Source organism: Dermacentor albipictus, chromosome 9 (genome assembly GCF_038994185.2).
Source record: "Dermacentor albipictus isolate Rhodes 1998 colony chromosome 9, USDA_Dalb.pri_finalv2, whole genome shotgun sequence".
NCBI lineage: Eukaryota > Metazoa > Arthropoda > Arachnida > Ixodida > Ixodidae > Dermacentor > Dermacentor albipictus.
In genome coordinates, this window is record NC_091829.1 from 120,523,219 (window position 1) to 120,547,706 (window position 24,488).

The 24,488-nt window shown below is 44.9% G+C and overlaps 1 protein-coding gene across 1 annotated transcript in view; it reads left to right on the forward strand.

Moving 5' to 3' along the window:
• LOC135911221 (receptor-type tyrosine-protein phosphatase mu-like) overlaps positions 1 to 24,488 on the forward strand; it is a 115,790-nt gene that overhangs the window by 54,775 nt on the left and 36,527 nt on the right. The window contains exons 8-12 of the mRNA XM_070526298.1: positions 5,359 to 5,466; positions 12,748 to 12,896; positions 13,971 to 14,106; positions 19,788 to 19,937; positions 20,357 to 20,456. Of these exons, the coding sequence (XP_070382399.1) occupies positions 5,359 to 5,466; positions 12,748 to 12,896; positions 13,971 to 14,106; positions 19,788 to 19,937; positions 20,357 to 20,456 (643 nt within the window). The remainder of the gene's footprint in view (positions 1 to 5,358; positions 5,467 to 12,747; positions 12,897 to 13,970; positions 14,107 to 19,787; positions 19,938 to 20,356; positions 20,457 to 24,488) is intronic.

Below are 24,488 nucleotides of genomic sequence, written 5' to 3' on the forward strand. Positions count from 1 at the left end.
CTCATTTCAATTAATGTTTTCATTGTGGAGCTAGACGAATTCGCCAGACCATTGTTTTTGTTATTTTGGTGGTTTCTTCATACCGCAGCCATGATGACTCTATTTTCAAGTCCTAAATTCTATAAACCTAGCAAGTTATAGCCATTTGGCTTTGACGTGACGAGTAACTTTGGCTGAAGCCATACACTACTAACCGTCATGTTAGAAGACGACTGGCGCATCATTTCAATCGAAAATCCAGCTTCGAAAAGCCACATCAAGAGCCTGAGGTGTGCGTTCAACTCAGCAGCTGCGTAACTTCAAGGCAGTGAAGCTGAGATTAACGAGATTTCACTTTTTCCAGTATGTGTGCAAGACTAAGGTTTGTTTCTCCCTCATTGAGTACTGACCTGTGTCATGCTTCAAATTCTTGAATTTTGCTTCAATATTAAGTAAGTCGAAGGCCATATAGAAGTCCTAAAATACGCTGATCCTAAAGAACCCAAATTCTCATTCTAATAGGCTGTGACACCCTATGCTTTCTAAAAATGACCCACCCTGAAGTCAGTCCTATCGAACTGACGCGTCTACTCTAAGACCTGAGAGAGAAATTTAAGATGAGAACCTTTAGCAGCCATTTTCTTTTTTGGCGGTTGACTTTGACTTTATTGAAATTTAGACAATATACAGTTGTCCGGGTGAAGAGGGCTAAAGGTGACACATGTGGTCACCTGACTAGGCCCTAGACACCCTGAATTCACGCAGGCACAGTTTCGACATGGTAAGTTGCGAAGTACATTTTTTTTTTTTTTACGGGAAGATTATAACAATTGACATACAGCAATATACATACACTACATTCAAATCAATCTAATTAATTATGTATAATACCTACAAACATGTTCACTTGACCAAGAAAAGAAAAAACAAAGCAAGGAATCCTAACTGCATCTCCCATACGACAAAAAAAAATTTTTAACATGACAAATATGTTCACTTGACAAAAAAGGATGCTCTAAATCGAGTGCTTCCGCAGAAAACAAAGAACATTGACATTCACTTGACACTCATTCACACGCATTCACTTGACAAAAAAGAACAAAGGAAACAAATTTCTAACTGGTTTATACATGATTCAAGAAAAATTTCTTTGCCTGGTTTCGGAAAGCAGGCAAAGAGGAACAGTTTTCCATAAAGTCTATCAGAGCAGGATAAAGGTTTAACACATTAGGAATTTGCCAATTTAACAGTTGTGTCCCGTAATTCGTCCTGCATTTAAACTTGGTGAAGTTGGTTCTCCTAAACTCGTAGTGGGATTCATGTTTGGTATACCTCAAAGAGAAAAGTTGTGGATCAATTTTGAAATCTGAATATGCAAGCTCTGATAGTCGCAGTTTGTATAGTGATTCAATGTCCAGGATGCCATTTTGCGAAAAATATACAGATGTTGATTCACGTTGTGGTAGATTTTCAATAAAGCGCACACTTTTTTTCTGTAATCTATGGAGGCTTTCCATGTTAGACCTAGTGGTGGTGCCCCAGACAAGCAGGCAGTAATGCAGTCGCGAATGAACGGTATTAAAATACAGTTGACGTCGAATATGACGAGGCAACAATAAGCGAAACTTATTAAGCATACCAATACAGTGTGAAATATTACGCTTAATGTAGTGAATATGGCAAGACCAACGAAGGTTTTCATGAAACTGAACACCTAAAAATTTAATTTGTGCTACCTTCTTTAGCGGTCGCGACTCGAATGCCACATCATTATTAATATAAACAGGTCTGTTAATAGGGGTAAAAACAATGTACTTAGTTTTCTCAACATTTAATGAGAGTTCATTTGTAACAAGCCAGTCAGATAGATTCTTAAGCCATAAGTTTACACGCGGGATTAAGGAACCTAGATTTTCACCAGAAAAAAATACACTTGTGTCGTCAGCGTAAAGGATAATAGAAGGGGTTTGTGGGATAGATACCATGTCATTGATGTATAAAAGAAACAGAGTAGGTCCTAGGATTGACCCCTGAGGAACCCCAAATTTTATTAGCTCAGAATTAGACGTAGCATTATTAATAACAACATACTGGGAACGACCGGAAAGGTAGTTTTGCAATAATTTAAGTGAAGTGCCTCGTATTCCATAATACGGTAGTTTGCTAAGAAGTATATCATGTTTAATAGAATCAAACGCTTTGCTGAAATCTAGAAAAACACCTAATGTGTACAATTGATTTTCTATGTTGTTAATAAGTTTATCCTTAATACTGAGCAATGCAGATTCAGTTGATTTCTTCCTCTGAAATCCGTACTGGCTGGGAGAGATTAACTTGTGTTTGTTAAGATAGGTAGTAATCCGTGTATTAATCACTTTTTCTACTATTTTGGAAAACAACGGTAGAACTGATATAGGTCTATAATTACCAATTATATTGGCAGCACCGCCTTTAAACAAAATAGCAACTCTTGCCATCTTCATTTTTTCGGGAAAAATACCTGTTGTCAAGATTAGATTTGTTATATGACAAAATAGATTAACTATTAGGTCAGCAATTGCTTTAATTGGTGCTACCTTTATGCCATCAAAACCGCAAGAACAGTTATTCTTGAAACCTTGTATAATATCATTAATCTCTGCAGGAGTAGCTGGATATAAGAAAAGGCTGTGCTGAAGACTATGAACATATTGGGTCAAGGAGCGCAGAGTCAAGATAAAATAATTTACACATCCAAACTGGAATACCCTTGCTCTATAGCTTATCATTAAATATAAGGACGCTATCTAGCAAATTACCGTGGTCTTTCAATTCTACCGAAACCCATATATGTGGTAAACATCCACCGTCTAATATGGGCAGGAGTACATTGCTCCCTTATAAATGTGTGTTTCGTGAACTATATTATGAAAATTCTTGGGTCTAGAATCAAAAACCTTATTAGAGCATCATACTTGTGCGGTGACAGAAGGTGCACTACCCATTCGTCTATACCAACTAAACACGGGTACCCACCGTCCAAAGAGTCGCATGAAAAGAGTCCCCTCAGTAATAACAGTGGACAGTCGCGGTCACAACGCAGGCGTGATGAGGGGCGGCGGCGAGGAGCTTGACGCTCCACTGACCGGCATGCCTTCGAGACTAATGAGATCGCACCAACACTGTGCGCGCAAAAGGTGAGCGCGAACCAGTATGCCCGCCTGACCCGCCCGTGCTCTCAGCAAATCGCGTCGCCTCATAAACACTCGGCATGCCGGCCACGAGCGCGTCGTTGAACAGCACGGCGATGGCGACGCTCCGAGCGCGCCGAGGGTGTCCGTGTGCGCGGAAAAATTCTTCCTGGTCCGGGACCAGGACGAATTTTTCTTCAACATTGAGGCTTTCCTTTCGACGAACCCGTATGGGTTTCCTTTGTAGCAATTGCTACGAACGGGTGGATGTCTTATTTTCTCTTTATTCATTACTCCTCTCCACCTTGCGGGTTTCCGCAGAACTACTACGTCAATAGCGATAATATTTTGCACCTTGCATTGCCAGAACGTGAGGCGAGAATTTTCATGTCCCAATATTCATTTGTATCTTGCCGTTTTTACTGCGATTGCTGTAATCTTGCATCCCGTTTAATTGTATAGCCGCAGAACCATTCAGATAAGTGAACTGCATCGGTAACTGCACAGGTTTGCAGTTTTAGAATGCTGCGTCTCTGAAAAATCTTTCGCTAGTATTTCTTATTTTTCATTTATGTGTTTTTAAAGAAGACGTAACATGGTGGACCGTTATATCGGAACATTACGTAACAATGAAAAGCGCTAGGACCCATCCACGTAATCAACATATCTCCGGGCATTGGAAGTTTTAAATATTCTAAAAACAACGAGCCGAGCTGCAAGCTCGAAGCTCCTCTCATCGGCAGGAACCCCCATGTCGATATACGGCGTATTACTTAACAGTATGACAGTTAAAACAGGTCACTCTGGTTTTGAGGTTCTATTGTTAGAAACTACTAGATATGTTAATCTCAGATTCTGCGGGCTGAATGAGGATGCGATCGGAGAACCTGTAATATTTTCTGTGCTTGTGTCAAATTTGAAGACAAGGTTCAGATTTTAGTTTAATTTTCTCGGTAAGTGTTCGTAGGATGACCATACAAATTAAAATACATATTTTGCATACTCTTTTCTTCAAGTTGAGTATAAGATAATTTCGTTTGTGCAGGAATCACATAAGACAAAAAAATGTTTTCTCGCTTGTTTCCTCACAAGGAGAATTTTCAGTTCCTTTTTTTTTTGGCGAATAATACACCAAAGGTTTGTTATTATTTAAGGCTCATACTGTAGGATGTACAGAGTACCATAGAACGTTAAAATATTACTGTGATCTGCCCAGTAGTTTCCTAGAAATGTTCTTTAAGGAGATGTCATAAAATGCCAGAAATAAATTTTGCAGAAAAGCGCACCGTTGTGCTCCCGCGTCTACCAAAAGCGCACAAGCATTTGCCCTCTTATCTCAGTCCCTAAAGCCTTTCCTGTGGTTTCGTTTTCTTCTTCATTCATCGTTATTTGCAGCGCTGCCAATTTTTACTGTGTTAACCCTCTTCTTACCAAAGAAGGCGACAAATATCTCAGAAAATACAAATGTTCTTTGATGCCAAAGGGCACTCCAGAACAGCACTTTATGCTGTATTTTGATCCTTTCCCAATTCGCACGCGTTCATGGCATGTTGTGATCCAACAACGTAGAGATTTATGTGAAAAAATTGTACCAACATCAACGAAAACGTCACATTGACTAAATAAATACATAGAACCACTCAGAAATAAATATGCATTATAAACTAGCAAACACGCCACAAAGAGAATGCATTTTATTCACGAAGTGCGATTATTTAAAAAAATTGACTCGCCATCCCAACCCTGCGAAAGTAGATGTCCAGCGAATCTGTTGAAAACCACCACTACAACTGCTGAGGTGGGTACGTAATGCTTTATGGTTTTAGAGCAATAAATGGCAATTTGGTACTTATGATGGTAATTTTTGCACAATGCAGCCGGTGGTAGTATTGCCGTTTCTTTTCTCTTTGCCGCTTCCGGCATAGACGCTGCTCCTCGGTAGTCTTAATTTGTGTTGCCTACTCATAGCGGTGCTGCAACAGCAAATAAATCAGTTGCCAGGCTGGTTATTTTGCTTATGAAAGGCTAGTGACGTCACTCCCCACGTCGCAATAAGCTGCCGTTGCCCCGGCAGCTTTCGTCATCTCGCAGAGCTACGAAACACTTCGCTATGACAGAGCAGTGAGCGTGCCTTGTAAAGGTATAGCACATGAACGGCGCCAAGTTGCAAATAAGTACTGCACCGACTATACTGAGGTGACCGTTGCAGGCGGTGTACTGGCCAGAATCACGGGCAAAATACGGAAGTATTACAGTGACCCTGAAAAGGACGGAGCTCAAGGCTGACTTTGCAGTGCGGGAACTCGAAGTGTCAGTGGTGAGCCATTCTCTTCTGTATTCCTTTCGCATGCACCTTTGTTGCCCTGTACAGACAGATCGTAAAGTTAGTAAAGTTGCAAAGACGTAAAGGTACTAAAGTTGCACATACGTGAGGGAAGTCCGAAAGGAGCAGTCGCACATATTGCGTCGGCTCTGCGTTTCCTGACTGATTCTCGGTGGAAAAATCACGAGTCCACCAGATTTCTCGTGACGATTCGACGCCACAAGGCAACACGATCATCCCGACACCAAAATCAGGTGGCAGCATCAATATTTGACCATCTGACACCCCTATTCAAGTTTGCCACGCCGGCAGGCGAGCTAAGCCTAACACCTCCTTAGCAGTCGCCGTCTGCTCCTCCGTACCCGCGGCGATGCGTTCAGGCCTGGCAAGTGAGAACGAATCAAATGACACCCTAAACGCCTTGTGGGTCGTGTTTTTTTTTTTTTGCAAGATGGAAGTGATTGTGGAGGGAGAAAACGTTTCGAGAGAAGTTGAGGATAACATCAAATGGTGGGGCCCGGTGGGGGAACAGTGCAATCCTACGTCAAATGCCAGAGCAACGAAGCCAGCAGCCTCCAACGGAGTAGGGGGAGGCAAGAAACAGGTAGAGCAGCGCATTCACCAAATTACCAGAGCTTTCAGAATGCCTCAACTTCCAAGGGAAGACTACCAGAAAATTGTTAGACAACGAAGGGGACTTCGCGTAACCGACTACGGAGTCCCCCGCATTGCCAAGAGCATCTACCGCGCTGCCGATATACCTAGATAAGCACAAGAACAACACACAATCTGCCCCAACTGCCAACAAAAACATCATTATGGTCAGCACTCCAAACGAAGAACACGCCAACAGATACCAACAAATTGGCTGTATCAGAAAAGGCACAAAAGAATTCAAAGCCTGCGCCTACGAAGCAGCCACAGAAAACACCTCCAAATGAGTAATCCGGGGAATGCCGCCAGATTATACCGCCTTAGATATTACAGCAAACGTCATAATCCCTAAAAAACAACTGCGCGCGTGTCCCAAGCGAATGGGCAACACCACCAATGTGATTGTGCTATTCGACGGCTACTGAGTCCCAGACTACGTGAAATACGGAGGAACTCTACTACGCTGCTCTTTATACAGTTTAAAACAACTGGGCGTGTGCTACCAATGAGGGAGCTTAGGATACAGGGCACATGTTTGCCCTACGCCTAATCACAAAATTTGCTGAGGATTCGGGATGGCAAAACCTCCAGAAAACCACGACAGCAGGGCGAGTTGCCAGCTGTGCGACAAAGACCGCCCCACGGCAGATCATGCCTGTAAGGCAAAATACAAAATCCAATTCCTAGGGACGAAACGTCGCTGGGAAAGAGCCAGGCAAGAAGGCGATGGCAGATACTACGCAGCACAAGACAGGCCATCTAACGCCAACTCCGCGAGGGACCGCTCGGAGGGCTCCCCAAGGCCCCCGTACGAGAGAAGTCGCTCGAGGTCCAGGAGCAGATCCAGGTCAAGGTCACGCTCCCAGTTAAGAGTCAGGGAACCCCGAACCCCCAATGCCTCAGCACCATTAAATGTGAATTGGGCAGACGCGGTCGAGGGGGCGCGAGTGGAGGTGAAGGCTTCCTTGTAAACAGAAAGTCAACAAACTAGAGGAAGTGCTAGCACAACGTAAAGAAATAATTCTGCAAAACAATCAGAAGATGTTCTCAATGAGCGAGGATAATCGTGAATGAAGGGAAAAAATCACAAATAAAAAAACAGCAAGGTTCAACGCGATGACGCAGCAGTTAAAGTATAGTGTAATAAGTATGTAATAGGGCACTGATACCCCTCTACCAAAACGTAAAGCTGTAGAAGACAACGGCGAGGGTATCAGCCAACCGAAGAAAACCAAGGCCGCGAACATGCTGCATGAATGCCAGTGTGAATTTGAACGACGCGTAGATTCACAAATAAGTAAAATTGGAGAAGCTATGAAAACCCAAATTTAAGCGATGAAAGAAATTAAATACAACAGGGAGCACAAATAAAAGAGTGGGGAACGGCTTTTACGCAGAAAATTAACACACTAATACGACGGTAGCAAATTCACCATCAGAAACTAGATAGCTATACCTACTGTTGTAGCCAGGAGGGAAGAGCGCGACGGCCAGATGAGGAGTCACATAACCACACGTTAATTAGCCTCTCAGACGAGTTCGTTCTAACGAAGAAGAAACCCGCGCTGCCGGGTCGCCGTCCACGTCCCGTTACGGGGAACTATCGCGCCCGCTTTCGCTAGATGGCAGCACCTACAACGCCTCCCTAATAGAGCAAGAGAGGTTCGCTGCTGCAGGTGGTTTTACGCACTTCCCACTTCTGGTATCCATGTGGGAAGCGTCCTGGCAGCACGAAAGAACGTATATAGCACCTTCACGGAGACCGGCACTTTCTGTGTTGGTCTCCGTGAAGGCATATTGAAGGCAGGGACATATTGAGTTGGCTGGGAGCTGTTCCTGCATTTAGAACCAGTGTCGCTGTTAACCCAGTAAGACTGAGGCTCATCGGCTGGGGCTTGTACTGACGCTTTACGCTCGAGGTCTGTCAACTAGACGCCGACTCCATAGAAAAACTCCGGAAGGTCACGGACTCCATGACGTCTGTGGAAGTCTTCCCTTTGACGTTTCCGGTATTGTTCTTCGAAGTTCCGAAGGCTCTCTTGATCCGGCAGTTGGGGTGTCAGCTTGGTGGAACTAAGAGGATCCAAGCTTGGTTCTTAGCCGATGACACTTGAGTAGTTCCGCAGCTAGGGCTGTACCCATTATTCAAAGAAGTCGACCTGTAAACTGAAAGCGTCAGGTAAAGGTCTTTCGTCTTTGTCATAGAAGCCTTGGTGATTTTACCGCAGCCTCAGCAAGTCCATTAACCTGAGGTTAGTGAGGTCTAGATGTAATGTGCTTGAAACCGTAGTCTTGAGCGAAGAGGGAAAGCTCGGTCGACAAAAACTGTGAGCCATTATCGGTAACCACTTCCTCAGGAATTCAATGGCGCACAAAAAATTACTTGCAGTGGTTGACTACAGCTGCAGACTTGAGTTTCTCCAGCCGGACCAGTTCAGGGTACCTTGAATAATAATCTGTAGCCATCAACCACCACTGGCTCTTAAAGTGCATTGCAATGCGTCGCCAGGGTCTTTCCGAAAATTCGGAGCCTATTAGTGACATTTTCCTGTTAACTCTTGTTTCAACGCATCGCTGACATTACTTCCCAAGGGACCTGACGTCAGCTCCTATAGTGGGCCACCAGATACAATGTCTGGCTCGAGCAAGTGTCCTTCATGTACGAGTCGCAGAACTGCGCTTTCACAAAAAGCAGGGACAACTCGAGCAGCATAGAAGAGTAATTCGTTCTCCAGAGTGAGCTGGTGTGTATGTTTAAAGGGCTTTAGGCCCACTGATAAATCTCCCCTGGAGGGCTATTCGTTTTTGCTCAAATGGCGAAGTTCTGCACAAACGCGGTCTGCTTGTAGAGATGCCTTTAACCACTAAAGGCAAATTTATTTTATGGGAATAGAGGTTTTCAAACAGCATACAAAAGCTTCCACGTTTTCTTCGAGCTATGTGCGTTCTGTTTTTCGCAGAGGCGCTCCGGAGAGTGTGTCTGCCGCTAGAGGGTGCATGAACGCATGCAATCTTGCACTAGTACCGCATTATTCACATCTTCAGCCTCTGCAATCTCAGCGTCAGGTCGTCAAGGCTTTTAGAAGTGAAAATGGAAACCAATGGCTTATGATCCGTCTCCAGCTTGAACAGCTTGCCGACAAGGTAATCGCTGAACTTTTCACATGCCCAGATTAAAGCAAGAGCCTGTTTCTCGATTTGAGCGTAACGCTCCTCGGTCTCTGAGAGTAATCTTGGCGCATACGCGATTACAGAAAACTTGCCATTCGTTTGCTTCTCCCTGATTAACGCACCAAGTCCGAAGGACGATGCATCTGCAGTGACGATTGTTTCTCTTTATGAATCCTAAACTCCAAGGGCAAGGCGAGACGAGAGCACCGACTTGCATCTGTTAAACGCCTGCTGTTGTGGAGCATCCCAAGCGAACTCTTGTTTCTTTGACAGCAAGAGAGAAAGTGGTTGTAAGACTTCAGAGTGATTGGGAACGAATCTGGCGAGGTGTGTTGCCATGCCGAGAGTTCTCTGCAGCTGGGTCCTGTTTCTTGGGTTCTCCATTTTCCAAATTGCTTCAACTCTTATTACGTCAGGTCGTATTCCATCTTGGTCTAACCAATGTCAAAAGAGTATAAGGCGCTGGACATCAAACAAGCATTTGCTTTCGTTCAATGTCAGTCCAGCCTTGACGAGTAGCTGAAGCACATTTCTGAGTGTTTCATTGTGCTCATGCTCGTTCCCAGTCCAGATCAGGATGTCGTCCATGTGAGAGACAACTCTGTTGATGCCTTGCAAAATGCATGGCAACTGTTCCTGGAAGTGTTCAGGAGCAGACATAATTCCAAACGGTAAACGGTTGTAGCTGAAAGCCTGAGGCCTATATCACTAACATCCTGTGTGGGTAAGCTGATGGAACAAGACTTCCTTGCCCGACTCACTAACTACCAAGAAGACAATGACCAGCTCCCATGTACAACGATAGGATTCCGGAGGAATCTCTCTACACAAGACTTCATGTTACAATTAAAACACCAGATCATAGATGACCCTGGGAGATCAACTCGAACCATACTCGGGCTGGATCACAAAAAAGCATGTGATAAAGTTACCCACCAAGCCATACCGACTCATATAAGTAACTTAGGCTTGGGTCAGCGGACATACAATTACATCCGGAACTTCCTCACGAATACGAAAGAAAAAATCGCAGTAGGAGACGTCACATCCAAGGAAGTGTCCATAGGCAGTGCAGGCCCGCACTTCGCAAGGATCGATGATATCACCTATGCTATTTAGCTTAGCCCTAATTGGCCTCCCTAGCAGATTACAAAAGATCGAAGGTTTACACCACACAATCTATGCAGATAATATTACTATATGGATAAGCAACGACAGCGATGGTTCAATTGAAGAAAGATTACAAGAAGTGATTGACACCGTCGAGCAATACTTATAAGGCACTGGTGTTACATGCTCAGCCGAAAAGCCTGAGCTCCTACTATATAGACAAACATTAAAAGGCCAGAATAGCAGCTTCGTGTTGTTGGTTTTCCATTCTGATGTTAACAGCGCAAAACGTAGAAGGGACACGAGAAGAGAAGACGACACCACAAGCGCTGACTTTCAACAACGTTTATTTGAAAGAAACACGGCTCCTTACACATTTGCCCACACGTGTCACAAGTACGTCATTGCACATCATATGAAACACGCACTTTTTAGAGTGCGAAAAAGTGAGAGTTTCACATGATGCGCAATAACGTATATATGACACGTGTGGGCAAATGTATAAGGAACCGTGTTTCTTTCAGAAAAACGTTGTTGAATTTCAGCGCTTCTGGTGTGGTCTTCTCGTTTCGTGTCCCTTCTACGTTTTGCACTGTTGACACCAAGATTAAAGGGCCGACCTCCAAAGCACCAAAACACGCGACACGAAACTCACAACACGAAATGGACACTCCGTACCAATTGTTGACCGCATACGGGTGCTGAGGTTAATCATAAAGGCTAAAGGCACCAACAGGAAAACGGTTCGCAATATAGAAGTGAAGGTTTCTGATGCGATGCGCTTAATCAGAAGAATCACTAAAAAGCATTGTGTCATGAAAGAAGCAAACGTCATAAGACTCATTCAAGCGTTATTTATTAGCCAAATTACGTATGTGGCTGCATACCATAGATGATTCGCAGCGGAAAAACAATGGAACTAAACGGCCTGATCAGGAAAATATACAGATAAGCGCTAGGGCTCATGCAAAGCACATGTACAGAGAGGCTCCTAGAGCTAGGTTTACACGACACACTTGATGAACTGATAGAGGCGCAACGTATTGCACAATACGAGCGCCTCTCTAAAATCAAGGCTGGTAGTTACATCCTAGAGAAACTAGGCCTCATTTATCACGCACAATATGGCACCAATACGATATTCCACGAGACATGCGGACTAAGCTCACAGTCCCACCATTACCAAAAAACAAAATATACACCCCGCACACCACGAAGGAAGAAGGCCAAGCAGAGCAAAAACAAAGAGGGGGAACTTCGGTAAAAACAAAGAGGCGGTCTTCGTAGACGCCGCTTGCTACAAACACAAAGGCTGCTTCGTTGCAGCAGTAGTTGGCCACAATAAACAATGCAGTGCAAGTCTTCCAATAAATAGAGACACATTGAAACGGCAGAAAATACATCTACAGCTCTGGCCATAGCCCAAACTCACGCCAATTCAGAGACTCAGAAACGGTAGTACGCAACATTGCAAATGGCAGGATGTCCCCGAAGGCACTGCTTATCCTCAGAACAAGCAAAACAACCCATGACGACAGATACGTCCACATTCTACGGATTCCAACCCACGCCTACCCCCCCCCCCCCCCCCCCTCCGGGAGAGGACAACCCTAACGAGGGCGCACACAACGTAGCTCGAGGGCTCACTTTCTGAGCTACGACAGATGTTGATCCCTCATCGGAGTCCCCCGATGTGTGGGAGTGGGAGTACAGAATGACTTCATTCAGTGATATTGCTAAACATTGGAAGCTGCATAGGTGCGTTTACCCACCACCTCACCTACAGCTCAATAGCTTGCAGTCTGTTCAAGGCCAACAGTTAGAAACCGAGTCACATAAGAGTCCGACACTACATGTTACAAATGCATACCCAGAAATATAAACGATCGATAAATGCAAAAATTGTGATGCACGATCTACTTTAGAGCACATACTATGAAACATCAGCCTCTGCGCGCATTGGTGGTCCGCGCTGCTCAGCTCAGCCCTGGAGGAGCTACTCTGGGCCATCCAGCGGGCCGAGGAAGCCGCTAGGAGGCAAGACCTCCTGGCCGACACCGGGGCTGGAGCCCAGTTCACAAACACGCTGCATATGAAATAATGTTTTTCTGTCTGTTCGCAAAGACGTGTGTTCTTTTGAAAGGTATGTCAGATGTTGCATTTATACTCTACTGTATATAAATATTTGAATGCTTATTTCAACATATACTAACATTCTCTAAACGGATGACTTTCTCGTCTTTGTATTAACGCATGGGTTCGAGTTTAAGCGTAACTTCTACGGATAATTCAATCATTCACAGTGGTGGATTCTTCTTGCCTTATAAGCACTCTACGCAGGACTTAAACACCCGTATCGTGACGCACTTCCACTACACGGCATGGCCGCACGGCAAAATGCCACCGTGCACTGACTCGCTGGAGTCGTTCATCACAGCGGTCCGCGCCTACAGCCCTGACGACACTCATCCAATCATGGTCCACAGCAGGTATCCCTGAGCTCCCAAGTTTTTCAAGGCAAATATCGTCTTTTGCCGCAAGTAGTGTGGAAACCTCTAGCCCTTGTGGATGTTTCTGCACAACAGTTTAAATAACATTCACGAAATCTGACTCAAGTTGCATTAAGGTATGTGAACAAAATCTTTCTGTGCAATAGCCCTTGTGAAAGGCAACTGTGATTAATGGTGCTACATTTGCACACTGCCGAGAAACAGAGAGAGAAGAAAAAAAGGAGGGGCAGGGAGGACAACCAGACTCGTCGGTTGTCCTCTCTGCCCGACGCACTCGTCGGGTTTGCTACCCTAGAATATAGGTGAAAAGAGGATAAGAGCTTAGGAAAGGAAGTTGAGAGAACGCTGAGGGTGCCGCTTCAGCCATAGGTGCGCATCGATACCCCTCTAGGTCATTGAGGTATCTAGAGGTCTCAGATTGAAGTACTGCTTCGCAGCATGAGATTTTGCTTCAGGGCTGACAAAAAAAGCAAGCATATAATTTGTACTAAGGGTCAATGTATGAATACGCCATTGCTTTCTAACGAGGTATTATTATGGCTTAATCTGAGTGACAATTCCTCCCTGAAAAAGCTTACTATTTACATCATTGAATTTATGCGGAAGTAGCGGCTTCATACATAAAATATTATAAAGCACTAGCAATCCTTATGAAGCACACCCTCATTGATGCTTTCGCTTAGGCGAACTGTACACTTCCGCGTCTCATTTCATGCGGGAAGAAATAGTTATAGGGCTATAAAAGTAAAAATTCTCTTCACGCACAAAGTAGGTTCGCCGGGTACGCAATCAGTGCTAGTGCTTGTGATCAGTGCTAGTGCTAGTGATCAGTGCTAGTGCTAGCCCAAATGGCCTTCATTTCAGCATGTTTCTCTCGCGAACAATCAATGGACTCGGAGCAGCATTTCAAAACCTTCTCCGTTTTGCACAGTATTGTAGTCATAATTGTCAGTGTCAACCCTTCTTTAAAACAAACTTTACATACAACTTGTTGTTGTCGCCATATGCTTAGAGCGTCATTCTTTGAATGAGCAATACACGCTTCAATTTCAGGTTCGGTGTTGGCAGAACTGGAACATTCATCCTCATAGACAGCACAATCTCTCAGTCTGAGGCAGAAGGAGAAGTGGATTGTTTGAGACAGCTTCATTCTATGCGGCACAGCAGGATGAACATGGTGGAAACTCAGGTAAGGTTCTGCATGCTTCGTGTTGTGAACAACGAGATAACGGACTCCTCATTTCATTCCTGTAATTATTTCCTTTAAGAACTCTTTTTGTTGCCACAAGTAAGTGCCGTACCGTTGGAAGTCATTTTATGCAACCTCCTTCTACATGACATTCTTTGCCAAAATTAAGGTAAGCAATTAAGCAAATAGCAAGTTTCCTATAGAAGTTAATGCAGCGCTGAGATTGGTTGCGAGGCAGACAGAAAGAAGGATTTTTGTATAATAAAACGCAAAGGTGGCCTGGTGTGCGGGCAGCAGATCAGCAGATCCACGCGTGCCCTGTTGGAACGCATGTTCACCAAATTCCCCGAAGAAGGAGCTCTGCAATGTAGTGCACGTTTGAGGGTTGAAAGAGGCAAGCTGGCTCCCTGCGCCCTGTGTTTGGGGTACCCGACCTACCCTTGGAGGCGCAGATGCAACCGTCCTCGCGGTTGCCAGGCTTCGAAATGCATGTGCAACGGGAGGCCACCTCCTCCGGTGTCATTGATCCCGTCTCATTGGGGCTTTCCGCGTCGCGTCCCCCTCGCATTCTCGACCAGCAGCGAATGACCCGCCTGCGCTGGATCTCTTCGCGCCTCCACCTCTAAGTGCTGCGTTCGAAATAGTGTAAGACATCGCTCCTAGATGGCGTCGCCGTTCCGCAGCCAAGTTCAAGTATTTCTGCACGAAAAACATTGACTCACAGTGGAGGAAAAGAACTAGTAAGTTTAGCAGCAAGGATGCGAGGGATATTGTCAGCAACGTGGCAACAAACACCGCCAAACGCAAAGAGAAGCTGAGGCAATCTCATGGCTCGCGTCAATGGAAAAGGAACCAGCTAAGAGGAAATACTTCAAAGCAAAGAAAACGAAATTAGGGAAGACACAATTTCTGATAACTCAACGAGAAAATACTTTTCGAAGAGAGATCAGGATGCTTCAGAACGCCTAGTCATAAAGACAAGTACACCAAGGACGAGTAAGCATGTGCTGGCTGCGGCAAAGCAGCGAAACGATGGAACATGCTTTGTAAGAATGTGAAGATATCTACCAAGCGGCCGGTTTAGACTCACCTGTACTCCTTGAAGCGCTTGAGTTCAGGAATAGCAGCAAGTAAGTAAACATGCCCGCTAAAGAGATTAGTAAGGGACGATTGGGGGTTTAGCGGCAGAAAAGTAAGAAGACCACAAACAACGTACAAGAGAAGTTTCCAATAATCGTTCAGAATGTTTTATGATGAGAATTCTTTGTGTGTGTTTTTTTAAGACAGGTAGGACTTTAGGAAAAATAAGAACAAGAGCTTGGTGGCGCAACCCACTGCCCCGTCTCAAAGGTGAGGCTCATAGCATCCATCCACCCACCCGGGTGTGAGCTATTTGGCGATAACGCACGAGCAGCAGCACCAACATCCGCTGGCGGTAGCCGTGGTCACGAAAGTTCACCACTCACGTACAGCAGTGAATCGAAGCCCCATTTGTTCAAAAATTGTAGCATCACCTGGATAGCTTGCTTCATTGATATCATTCCAATAGACCACAAATATTCACAGTACATCCGATGGACGTTTAACGCCGGGCGTTTGGACAGCCACCAGATATCCCCACAAATCCAGATGACATACGGTGGATATCTGAGGGACCGTCCCTTGCAAAAAAAAAGAGGCGTTCAATCGGACGTCCTGTGCGCGCCTCTCTCGGACATTCGAACGTCTGTCGGGCATTAAAAATAGACTATTTTTTACTAAATATCTGAACAATGTCCGCTGGATAAAACAATCGGGACATGGACATCCCGGGGACATTTGTTGACAATGTGGACATTGATTACAGGAACGTTCATGGGATCACCAGAGGACATTCATGATAAATCCGGAATTTACACCTTGTTCTCTTTTGTTGGTGCATCACCTTGCTCATACTGCGGCTTTTTCAATGCTTGAGAAGCTGTACTCTACGCGAGAACCAGTGCACCAGTTATACACACCATGCTGCACTTGCTTTACTGTGCAATGCATCCACAAATAAATAAGTGCCCTCAACGCAACTGGGACCATCTTACTCTTGCAGGTTGCAAAGGTGAAAACGTACATGGACACAACATCCACGGCAGAAGAATATGTTGCAAACTGGCACATTCAACATAATTAATTTAAGTTCTATTGGTACAAAGGCATCAGAAATGTATATGTGCCGTTCCGAATGCACCGAATAAGCCGAAATGTGTACAACACAAGGCATTGTGTATCAACTCCAATATTCAACCCAGTTATTGTACATATTAAGCTGCATCAATGTGAAATCAAATGACGCATATGAGCCTTTTAATAATACTTGCTCAGCTTTGAGGCATATACTTGCACATAAACTGCAGAAACATCGGATCTTTATTTAAAAAGCATACTGCCCGAACGCACTTGAGTGTTTGGCACAGCAAAACATAACCTGTGCCTGAACACGTTAAAGAAAAGCCCATACGCACCCACAAAAAAATTGAAAATAAGAACGTTCCAGAAGGAGTATATGTTAACTTTAACAGGATCAATACAGAGGCATAGAAGAGAAACTATAAATGCGTCTTGAAGGGTCCTCAACACAAAGAAAAATTCTAATTGTCAACGCAGTGATGCAAACATGTTCGATGAAGGAACATTACTAAACTAAACTGACTGCATCGGTATCTGAACTGCAATATTACAAATAAACCTAAACGAACAGTACAAGAGAGCAACAAATATCTGGAACAATGACTATGCACACTTTTCCCCAAAGGCACAAAATGTCATATTTTCAAGAACAGCAATGCACATTATGCAAAAACAAACGGGCTGTCTCATTGATTAAATCACTAGACGGTTAACTTGCATATAGACTGTGGTAGCACTTCTACTTTGTACAACTGCAGGTGTACCCATTAAAATGACTTCACAGAAAAGTTCTTTTGTACAAAGAACATCAATGCAACTTCACCGGGAGCAACATATATGATGCAAGAAAATGACTAGATTCCTCCCATAATATAAAATATATCTTAAAAGTACCTTGCACAAAAGTTCTCCCCTAAAACACACTAATAGCACATGAATAAAGCACATCCTTGCTTATAAGCAGGATGGTCATAGTGCAGCACACAGACCACCAAAACACAAACAAAAAATTTTAGACTTGCGGAAAGTGTCTCGCACAAAATTCTACACATATGCGCAATAATGGTCTGACAAGTATGACTTTCCAGTAGCAGCAACGTATGTGATGCAGAGCATAAAGGAATCTTCCATGACATAAAAGTTAAAAAAGCTCTCGCAAGTTATTTTACAAAGTCACAATATTGGTCTCACAAAAGGTAGCTTTGCAGTGGCAGCAATATTCATAATAAGGACAGAGGCTAAAAAACCCTCAAGATCCAGTGATAAAAAGCGCTTTGCATAAAAAAAAATCATTCCATCTTTCAAAAGCATGCCTAGGCAATGGAGGCAATTCTCGTAAGGCTATTCCAAAATTTTCTATTCCAATTCTGCAATCGGCCCTCCGTGATTGGTTGAAAGCACCATTTAGTGATACTGCAATCCCTTCCTGGGATTGCTGTATCACTAAATAAAAATAAATAATGATAAAATAAAGCTTTATTTGACCCCCCCCCCCCTTCGCCTGTATGTCACGCGACGTCGCGAAAACCGCGACAGCTCTCCACCTGATATGACGTATACACACTGATTATGCTTGGTTGGACCGAACAGAAAGAAATGGTTATTTCTTATTCGAGGCCTTTTCTCCATTAGCCCTCATGTATTGGTCAAAAGCTGTCAAAAGTCATGTGAAGCTTGCGCTATAACAAAATAAGATATGCGGTCATCGAGTGAGATGTGTTCGTGTTTGCCTGTGCGCGCGAAACAACGTGCTTTTTGGTAATGTAGTTACTACTCCAATGTTTGCAGCAGATTAATAATTCGCTATAGCAGTCAATGCTTTGCTTTTTGGGAGAAACAGACTTTTTAAATGCGTAGGCATTTCTATACTTATCCAAAGAGCAAAACCGTCCGTCCATCCGTTCGTCCTGTAAGACGATCGCTTTCAAGATAGGGCCCGCAGCAGTGAGCAAATTCACCTTCGTGCTGCTCCCACGTAAACGCGAGCTACGTGGCGAGAACACGGAGCACACGAAGCTATCAGCAGTCGGCGCTCGCTGTCGTCATCGAAGACCGTTTTCAAGATACGGCCCTCGCCACCGCGCCAAACGCAGCCACCGCCGGAGCGCGGTTAATCACGGTTCATAATGGTTCGACGCCGATGGATAAGGCGCTAAAGAGCGATGACAGCTTATATTGATCTGAAGGTCATCAGGGCACCTGGCGTCGCCAGCTACAGTAGTTCGCTTTCATCATCGTCACCTGGCACCACCATCGGCAACAGTTCGCGACGCCGCAGCGCTGTCGTCGCTGTCGTTTGTACTGATCGGATCAAGTTTCATACCGTTGATGATGACACCGGGCTGCGTGAAGATGACCAATGGGCACAACACCTACGCATACTTGCACAACTCGCAGACGAGTTTCTGCGTGATTGTTACAGCGGAGTTGTTATACGCTAGGTCCTGGCAGTTTGTGCGCATAGGTAAAGAAGGTGGCGGCCACCCCAGAGCTATAAGAGCTAAAGCATAAAGCAAAAGCGTATTGCTGGGTACGCCCCAGCCGCGTTTATTCGCGAGAAGTGTCAAAACGTATTGCGACAAGAAAATATCGTAATAAATAAACTCAAAGCGGAATGGACACTGTTTAGTATGGATTGTGGTCTGACGTCACGGATTCTATAGGCAAACCACGTAACCTTAGCTCAGTGCCCTTTCACTCGTGAAATGGGTAGGCAACGTGCAGTGAGGACTGCAGAAGAACAGCGCGCCTACGAAAAACACCATCGTGAACAGGAGCGGGAATGTGCGCGGCGACTGCGGGCGGCACGTAATACAGACGAATATTGTGCCGAAAATGCCAAGCGTATGCATCTTTAATTGAATCCCCCTACTGACACCACTCCCATTCTAAATGTGGGTGATTTCCACGTGGACGTGTCTCGGCCAGATCTAAAGTGGTCCGTGGCATTTCTCCTCGAAAGGTTCGGCATTCAATGTTACACACACATCACTGTGCCCACGACGTGTCATCAGCTGTGTACAGACCTCACATTGGCCAAGTGCCTTTCCAGTGTCCCCACAGAGCCCCTGGCCGTTCATAAAGCGATAGACACCTTGGTGACCAAATAACAAATCCAGAGAAGGAAACGAAAGAAGGTTAAAAATAAAGAAGCTTGAGTATGCAATTTAACAAAAGAAAAAAACGTGATAAAACGTAATCCATCGTGGTAAGTGTCTTTTATTTTCAAATAGCACACATATTATCAACATATATATTACCTTATGTACAGCTACACTGGTCATCCACCTTCACAGAGTGGCTCTTGATTTCTTTTTTTTTTTTACTGAAGTGTGTTTTTCAAAACGAAGGAAGGGGCAGTGGCTTTTTTTTTCTACTTGAGACGAAATAAGCAATGGTAAAGTTTTTTTTTTTTTTTGCAGAGTCGCAGCTAAAAATAATGTTTTTGGTACGGCGGTGCTTTGCGTTCAGTGTCGAGTTAGCTCAAAATGGCGGACGTTCATTATTGTTCATGTTTCCAGGAGCAGTACATCGCCGCGCACAAGCTTTTGGTTAACATGGCTTGTACAAAGAGCAGAAAGTTGACAATCGAAGAGTTCTTGAAGTTGTACCAAAACTTGAAGGCGACACATCCAGCCACTGGGAAATCTCTGATGTACAAGGAATTTGAGGTGAGCTCGAAGTTGTTTTAACAATGCAATCTTTGCCATTTGACTTCTCTTTTAGGCTATAACGCATAACTCCTAGTAAGATCAAATAATATGGTATTTTTGTGCAAGACACAATTACCCAACAATAAAATTATGAGACATTTCAGGTCGAACTACTTGTAAACTATGTCGCCTAAAAAGAGCAAGCTAAATGCTTTTTCGTACATGTTTACCTGTAGTAGACCAAAAGTTTCACAAGCATGGTTTTCTCGAAGAGATGAAACTGAACTTTCTGAGGCACTGTAATTCTGCCAGAAGCCAGTAAGGTTTAACTTTCACTTTACCATTGACTGTATTAAATATAAAGAGGAATAATGTGCAGCAGCTTTGTCGTTATATGTGATACAACTTGTTGATGAATGTTTCGCACGTATCTGAAGGAATTGAACCGAATGCGCCCACACCCTGATGCCTCGGAATACAAAGCCGCAAGAGACGAGTGCAATGCCGGCAAGAACAGATCGCAGAAGATCTTGGCCGGTAAGCCGACGACTTTATCAGTTGCTCCAATATGTGAAGCCCGCATCCCTGCTAGACAGAAATACATCGTTTAATTAGAATCGACGGTATTAACCCCGCAGGGGCGCCTGCGTCAGTAGGCGTTTGGCGTGTTGCCACACGACATGCTCGAGCATGTGAGGGATGGACCCTCTCGCGTTTAGCCTTGCACGGCTGAGCCGTGTCTTGGAAAAAGGGGACCCTGGGAGTATAGCCGATGCCGGGTATTTGGACCTTTAAAAACCCCGGTGTAGGCGACACAGCTCTTTGGCATCTGCTTCACACAAACAGGACCTCCAGGCTGACCCACCTGGAGGAAATCGGCAGTGCCTTCTCCTGTCCTCCCTGGCAATCCTTTTTCTCTCTCTCGCCTTTTCATCTCGCCTGTCTTCTCTTCACTTCTCACATACGAATTTCTGGGCGGCAAGGGTTAACCTCGCTGGCGTAGTTACCCAACCTTGAGTATTTCATACTAGGTTATGGCGGCGATGCCTGGCTGGCGTTGTAGGTGTTCCTACGACTTTGTAGAGTCCCTTTGTTGGGCTCGGAGGTGTGTGGTTACCATCACCACCCAATTTTGCAATTTTATATGGCAGACGCTTTTCCCCTACTACCCGCCGGGGTTGCTTAGTGGCTATAGTGTTGGGCTGCTAAACATGAGGTCGCGTGATTGAATCCAGGCTACGGCGGCCACATTTCGATGGGGCCGAAATGCGAGAAAACCCGTGTACTTAGATTTAGGTTCCGTTAAAGGACTTCAGGTGATCCAAATTATTCCGAAATCCCCCACAACGGCGTGCCTCATAATCAAATCGTGGTTTTGGTACGTAAAACTCCATAATTAAAATTTTTTCCCACTACCTAATCGCTTCCTGAAGAGGGGCCACACCGATGAAACATTGTTTTTTGTGCAACCAAAACATTCTCTTTTGAGATACCACGTTGTACACAGCTACCATAAAACAAAAAGAGTCCGAATGATCATTTCCAACCAAATGTCTCACAGACGCATTTCTTGTAGCCAAATGTCTCACGGAAACAATCGGCTCAGGTTAAAAAGTAATGAAGATGGGAAGCGGCGATGTTCTCGAATTTCACGACAAATCACAGTATGACAAACTCTCTAAACGTGTAGCAATTGGGGACATCCCCGTTTAAGTGGGCCCCACAGGTCGATGAACACAGTGCGCGGTATAATCTCGGACGGTGAGCTGCTCAAACTCAGCGGAAGCAAACTGCTTGAAGGATGACCAGACCAGAACATAGCCAAGGTGCAAAGGATAACAATAAGGCGAGATGACAAAGAACTATCTGCCAAGCACATACTCATTACTTTCGGAACCAATACCCGACCTGGGTCAATCGAAAGCGATTACTGAAAGCTTCGTGTCAGACCATACATTCCAAATCCGCGTGCGCCAAGTGTCAGCATTTTGGGCATGGCTCACAAAGCTGCAGAGGGCGTGTTTGTCGTGCTAAGTGTACTTCTATTGAACACGCTTCTGACATCTGCACTTCAGCAACCCGCTGCGCCAGCTGTGAAGGAGTGTGCTGCGACGCATGACAACAGAACGTTCCACCACCTGTGGAACATTCCTTTATTCCACGTTAGCTGGGAACCTGCTCAAACCCAGGGTCGCTCATAGCACGAGCGTCACGAGCCGAGCGAAGTCCGCTTCTTGCTGGTGATGATGATACCACAGATTCTCCCCCCTATAAGCTCAAACGCTCTGGAGGACGGTGCTGTTTTGTTGAGTGACGCAAAGGTTCAGTTGACAGAGTCGGAGAGTCTACTGTACTTCCGTCCGAAAGTCCTTGGCGTGGCGTTACCCTGTTGGTATCAGACTATTCCGTGGCCGAAGCGTCCCGACGTCGCACTTGGTCAACATGCCACCGTTCCGTTCCTTGAGCCGTGTCCACTGTGACCATACGCTTTCCTTGCTTATCACGCACGATACCAGGTATCCATCTTTTTTTCGTGGCCGGAACGTTCGCATCCACACACGCTGTCCAAATTGGCATCGCTCCTGACGTTCCGTACACGGTTCTGTGCTTGCTACCTTGGTGGTCTGCGTGATGCAGTCGAGCTTTGTCCGTATTTGATATTCGAACAAAAGTACCGAACAAACATACGAACAACTACCGGAACAGAAATCTTGAAATCCATGTTTGTGGCTGGATTCCTTCGGGTTTTTACAACGCTTATTTCAGTGTTCTTACAGCCCTCTCCGCTAAACCATTTGATTACGGATGCTAAGGCCAGATAGTCATGTGTAGTACTTGATCTAAATCGGGAAATTGCATAAGTAGAAACCTGTGAACTGAGGTTCATTATCCGTCGCGAGTGTGTGGGGTAAGGCCAAACCTCGCAATCGTAGCCCTAAGGGCCTCCACTGTCGTTTCCGCTGTCGCCAATTTAATGGGAAGCGCTTCTACCCGCTTTGTTTCTTAGTCCACAACTACCAATATTATGTGTCCTTCGATTAGACCTGCATAATCAGCATGCAAACGGCTTTTTTTTTTCTCCCGTTGTGGGCTAAGGAACTGTAGTTTGCGCTGGAAGCATCGCCGCAGCTTGTACACAAGCAGGACATGCACGCACCAATCGCTCAATTTCACCATCCACACCTGGAAACCAGAACAGGGTCCTTGCTATGTTCTTCATAGTCGTCATGTCTGGGTGTGTCTTGTGTAGCTAGTCCAAGATGCGACAGATTAGAGCTGCGAGAAGCACGATGCGAGGTCCCCAGTATACCAAAACTTGGTAGTAAGTGAGCTCAGCCTTCTTGCTGAAGTACGGCCGGAACCGAACTTGCTCTTCTGACAAAGCTTTCGGCCAGCCTCTCTTAATCCAATATTTCACTTGCTGCAGCGCTGGATTGCTTTCTGTGAAGTCTGCTAACGGGCTTACTTTTCAAACACTCAGAGTAAAGAACGTACTCTGCCGGATCTTGCAGCCTGTTCCGTAACGGCAAGCGACTTGAGGTATCAGCATTCAAGTTTTGCGTACCCCTGCGATACTGCAACGTGTAGTGATAATTGTCTTAGAGAAACGCCCACCTCCGAATCCTAGTCGCTGCCTCGGGAGGAATAGCCTTTCCTGAGTTGAACAAACCCATAAGGGGTTTATGGTCCATGACCAAAACATACTGATTGTCATATAAGTAGTCCTTTAATTGTGTCCCACCAAACACATGCGCCAACGCTTCCTTTTCTAGCTGAGAATAGTTGCATTCTGCTTTGGACAGCGTCCTTAAGAGGAATCCAATAGAATAATCTGTGCCATTGATGCGGCGTGAAAGTACAGCTCCCACTCCTACAGGTGAGGCATCACATTCCAACTTCAAAGGGTTGGTAGGGTCAAAGTGTGTCAGAAATTTTGACAACCTGGAGCGCTTCCTTCTGATTTTGTTGCCATTTCCGCGTAGCTCCCTTTGTTAGTAGACTTTACAGGGGAGCCGGTACAGTGGACAAGTTCGGTAAAAATTTGGCATAATAGTTGATTAAACACAAGAAGGATTTCAGCTCAGACACCTAATTCGGGGCGATGCTTGGAGAACTGCTTCAGTGTTGTCATCCTTTGGTTTAAGTCCATTAGCATCAACGCGATCTGCAAGGAACGTCACCTCTTTTTGTTTGAATTTGCATTCCTTGATGCGTTTAGCCTGAGACCGTAGTCGAGTAAGCACTCCAGGACTCCTGAGTGAGTTTTATTCGAGTTATTTAGTTCCAAGAAGCCATAACGAAGATTCAGACGACGACAGCGAGCTGTGGCTGAACCACATGCGAACCCTTGCATGCATTGTATGCATGGTAGATGATCGCCGCGTGTTGTGGATGATTGTTATTTCCATACTAAGGCACATACATACCCACAAGGAGGAATTGACCCAGAAGCGGAAGGCACATATCCTGCTAACTAGCTCTTTGAGATGATCGTCACGTATTGAGGATGATGATAATTTCTCTATTATGGCACATACCGACAGCGACGGAAAGGAGACGTATACCCTC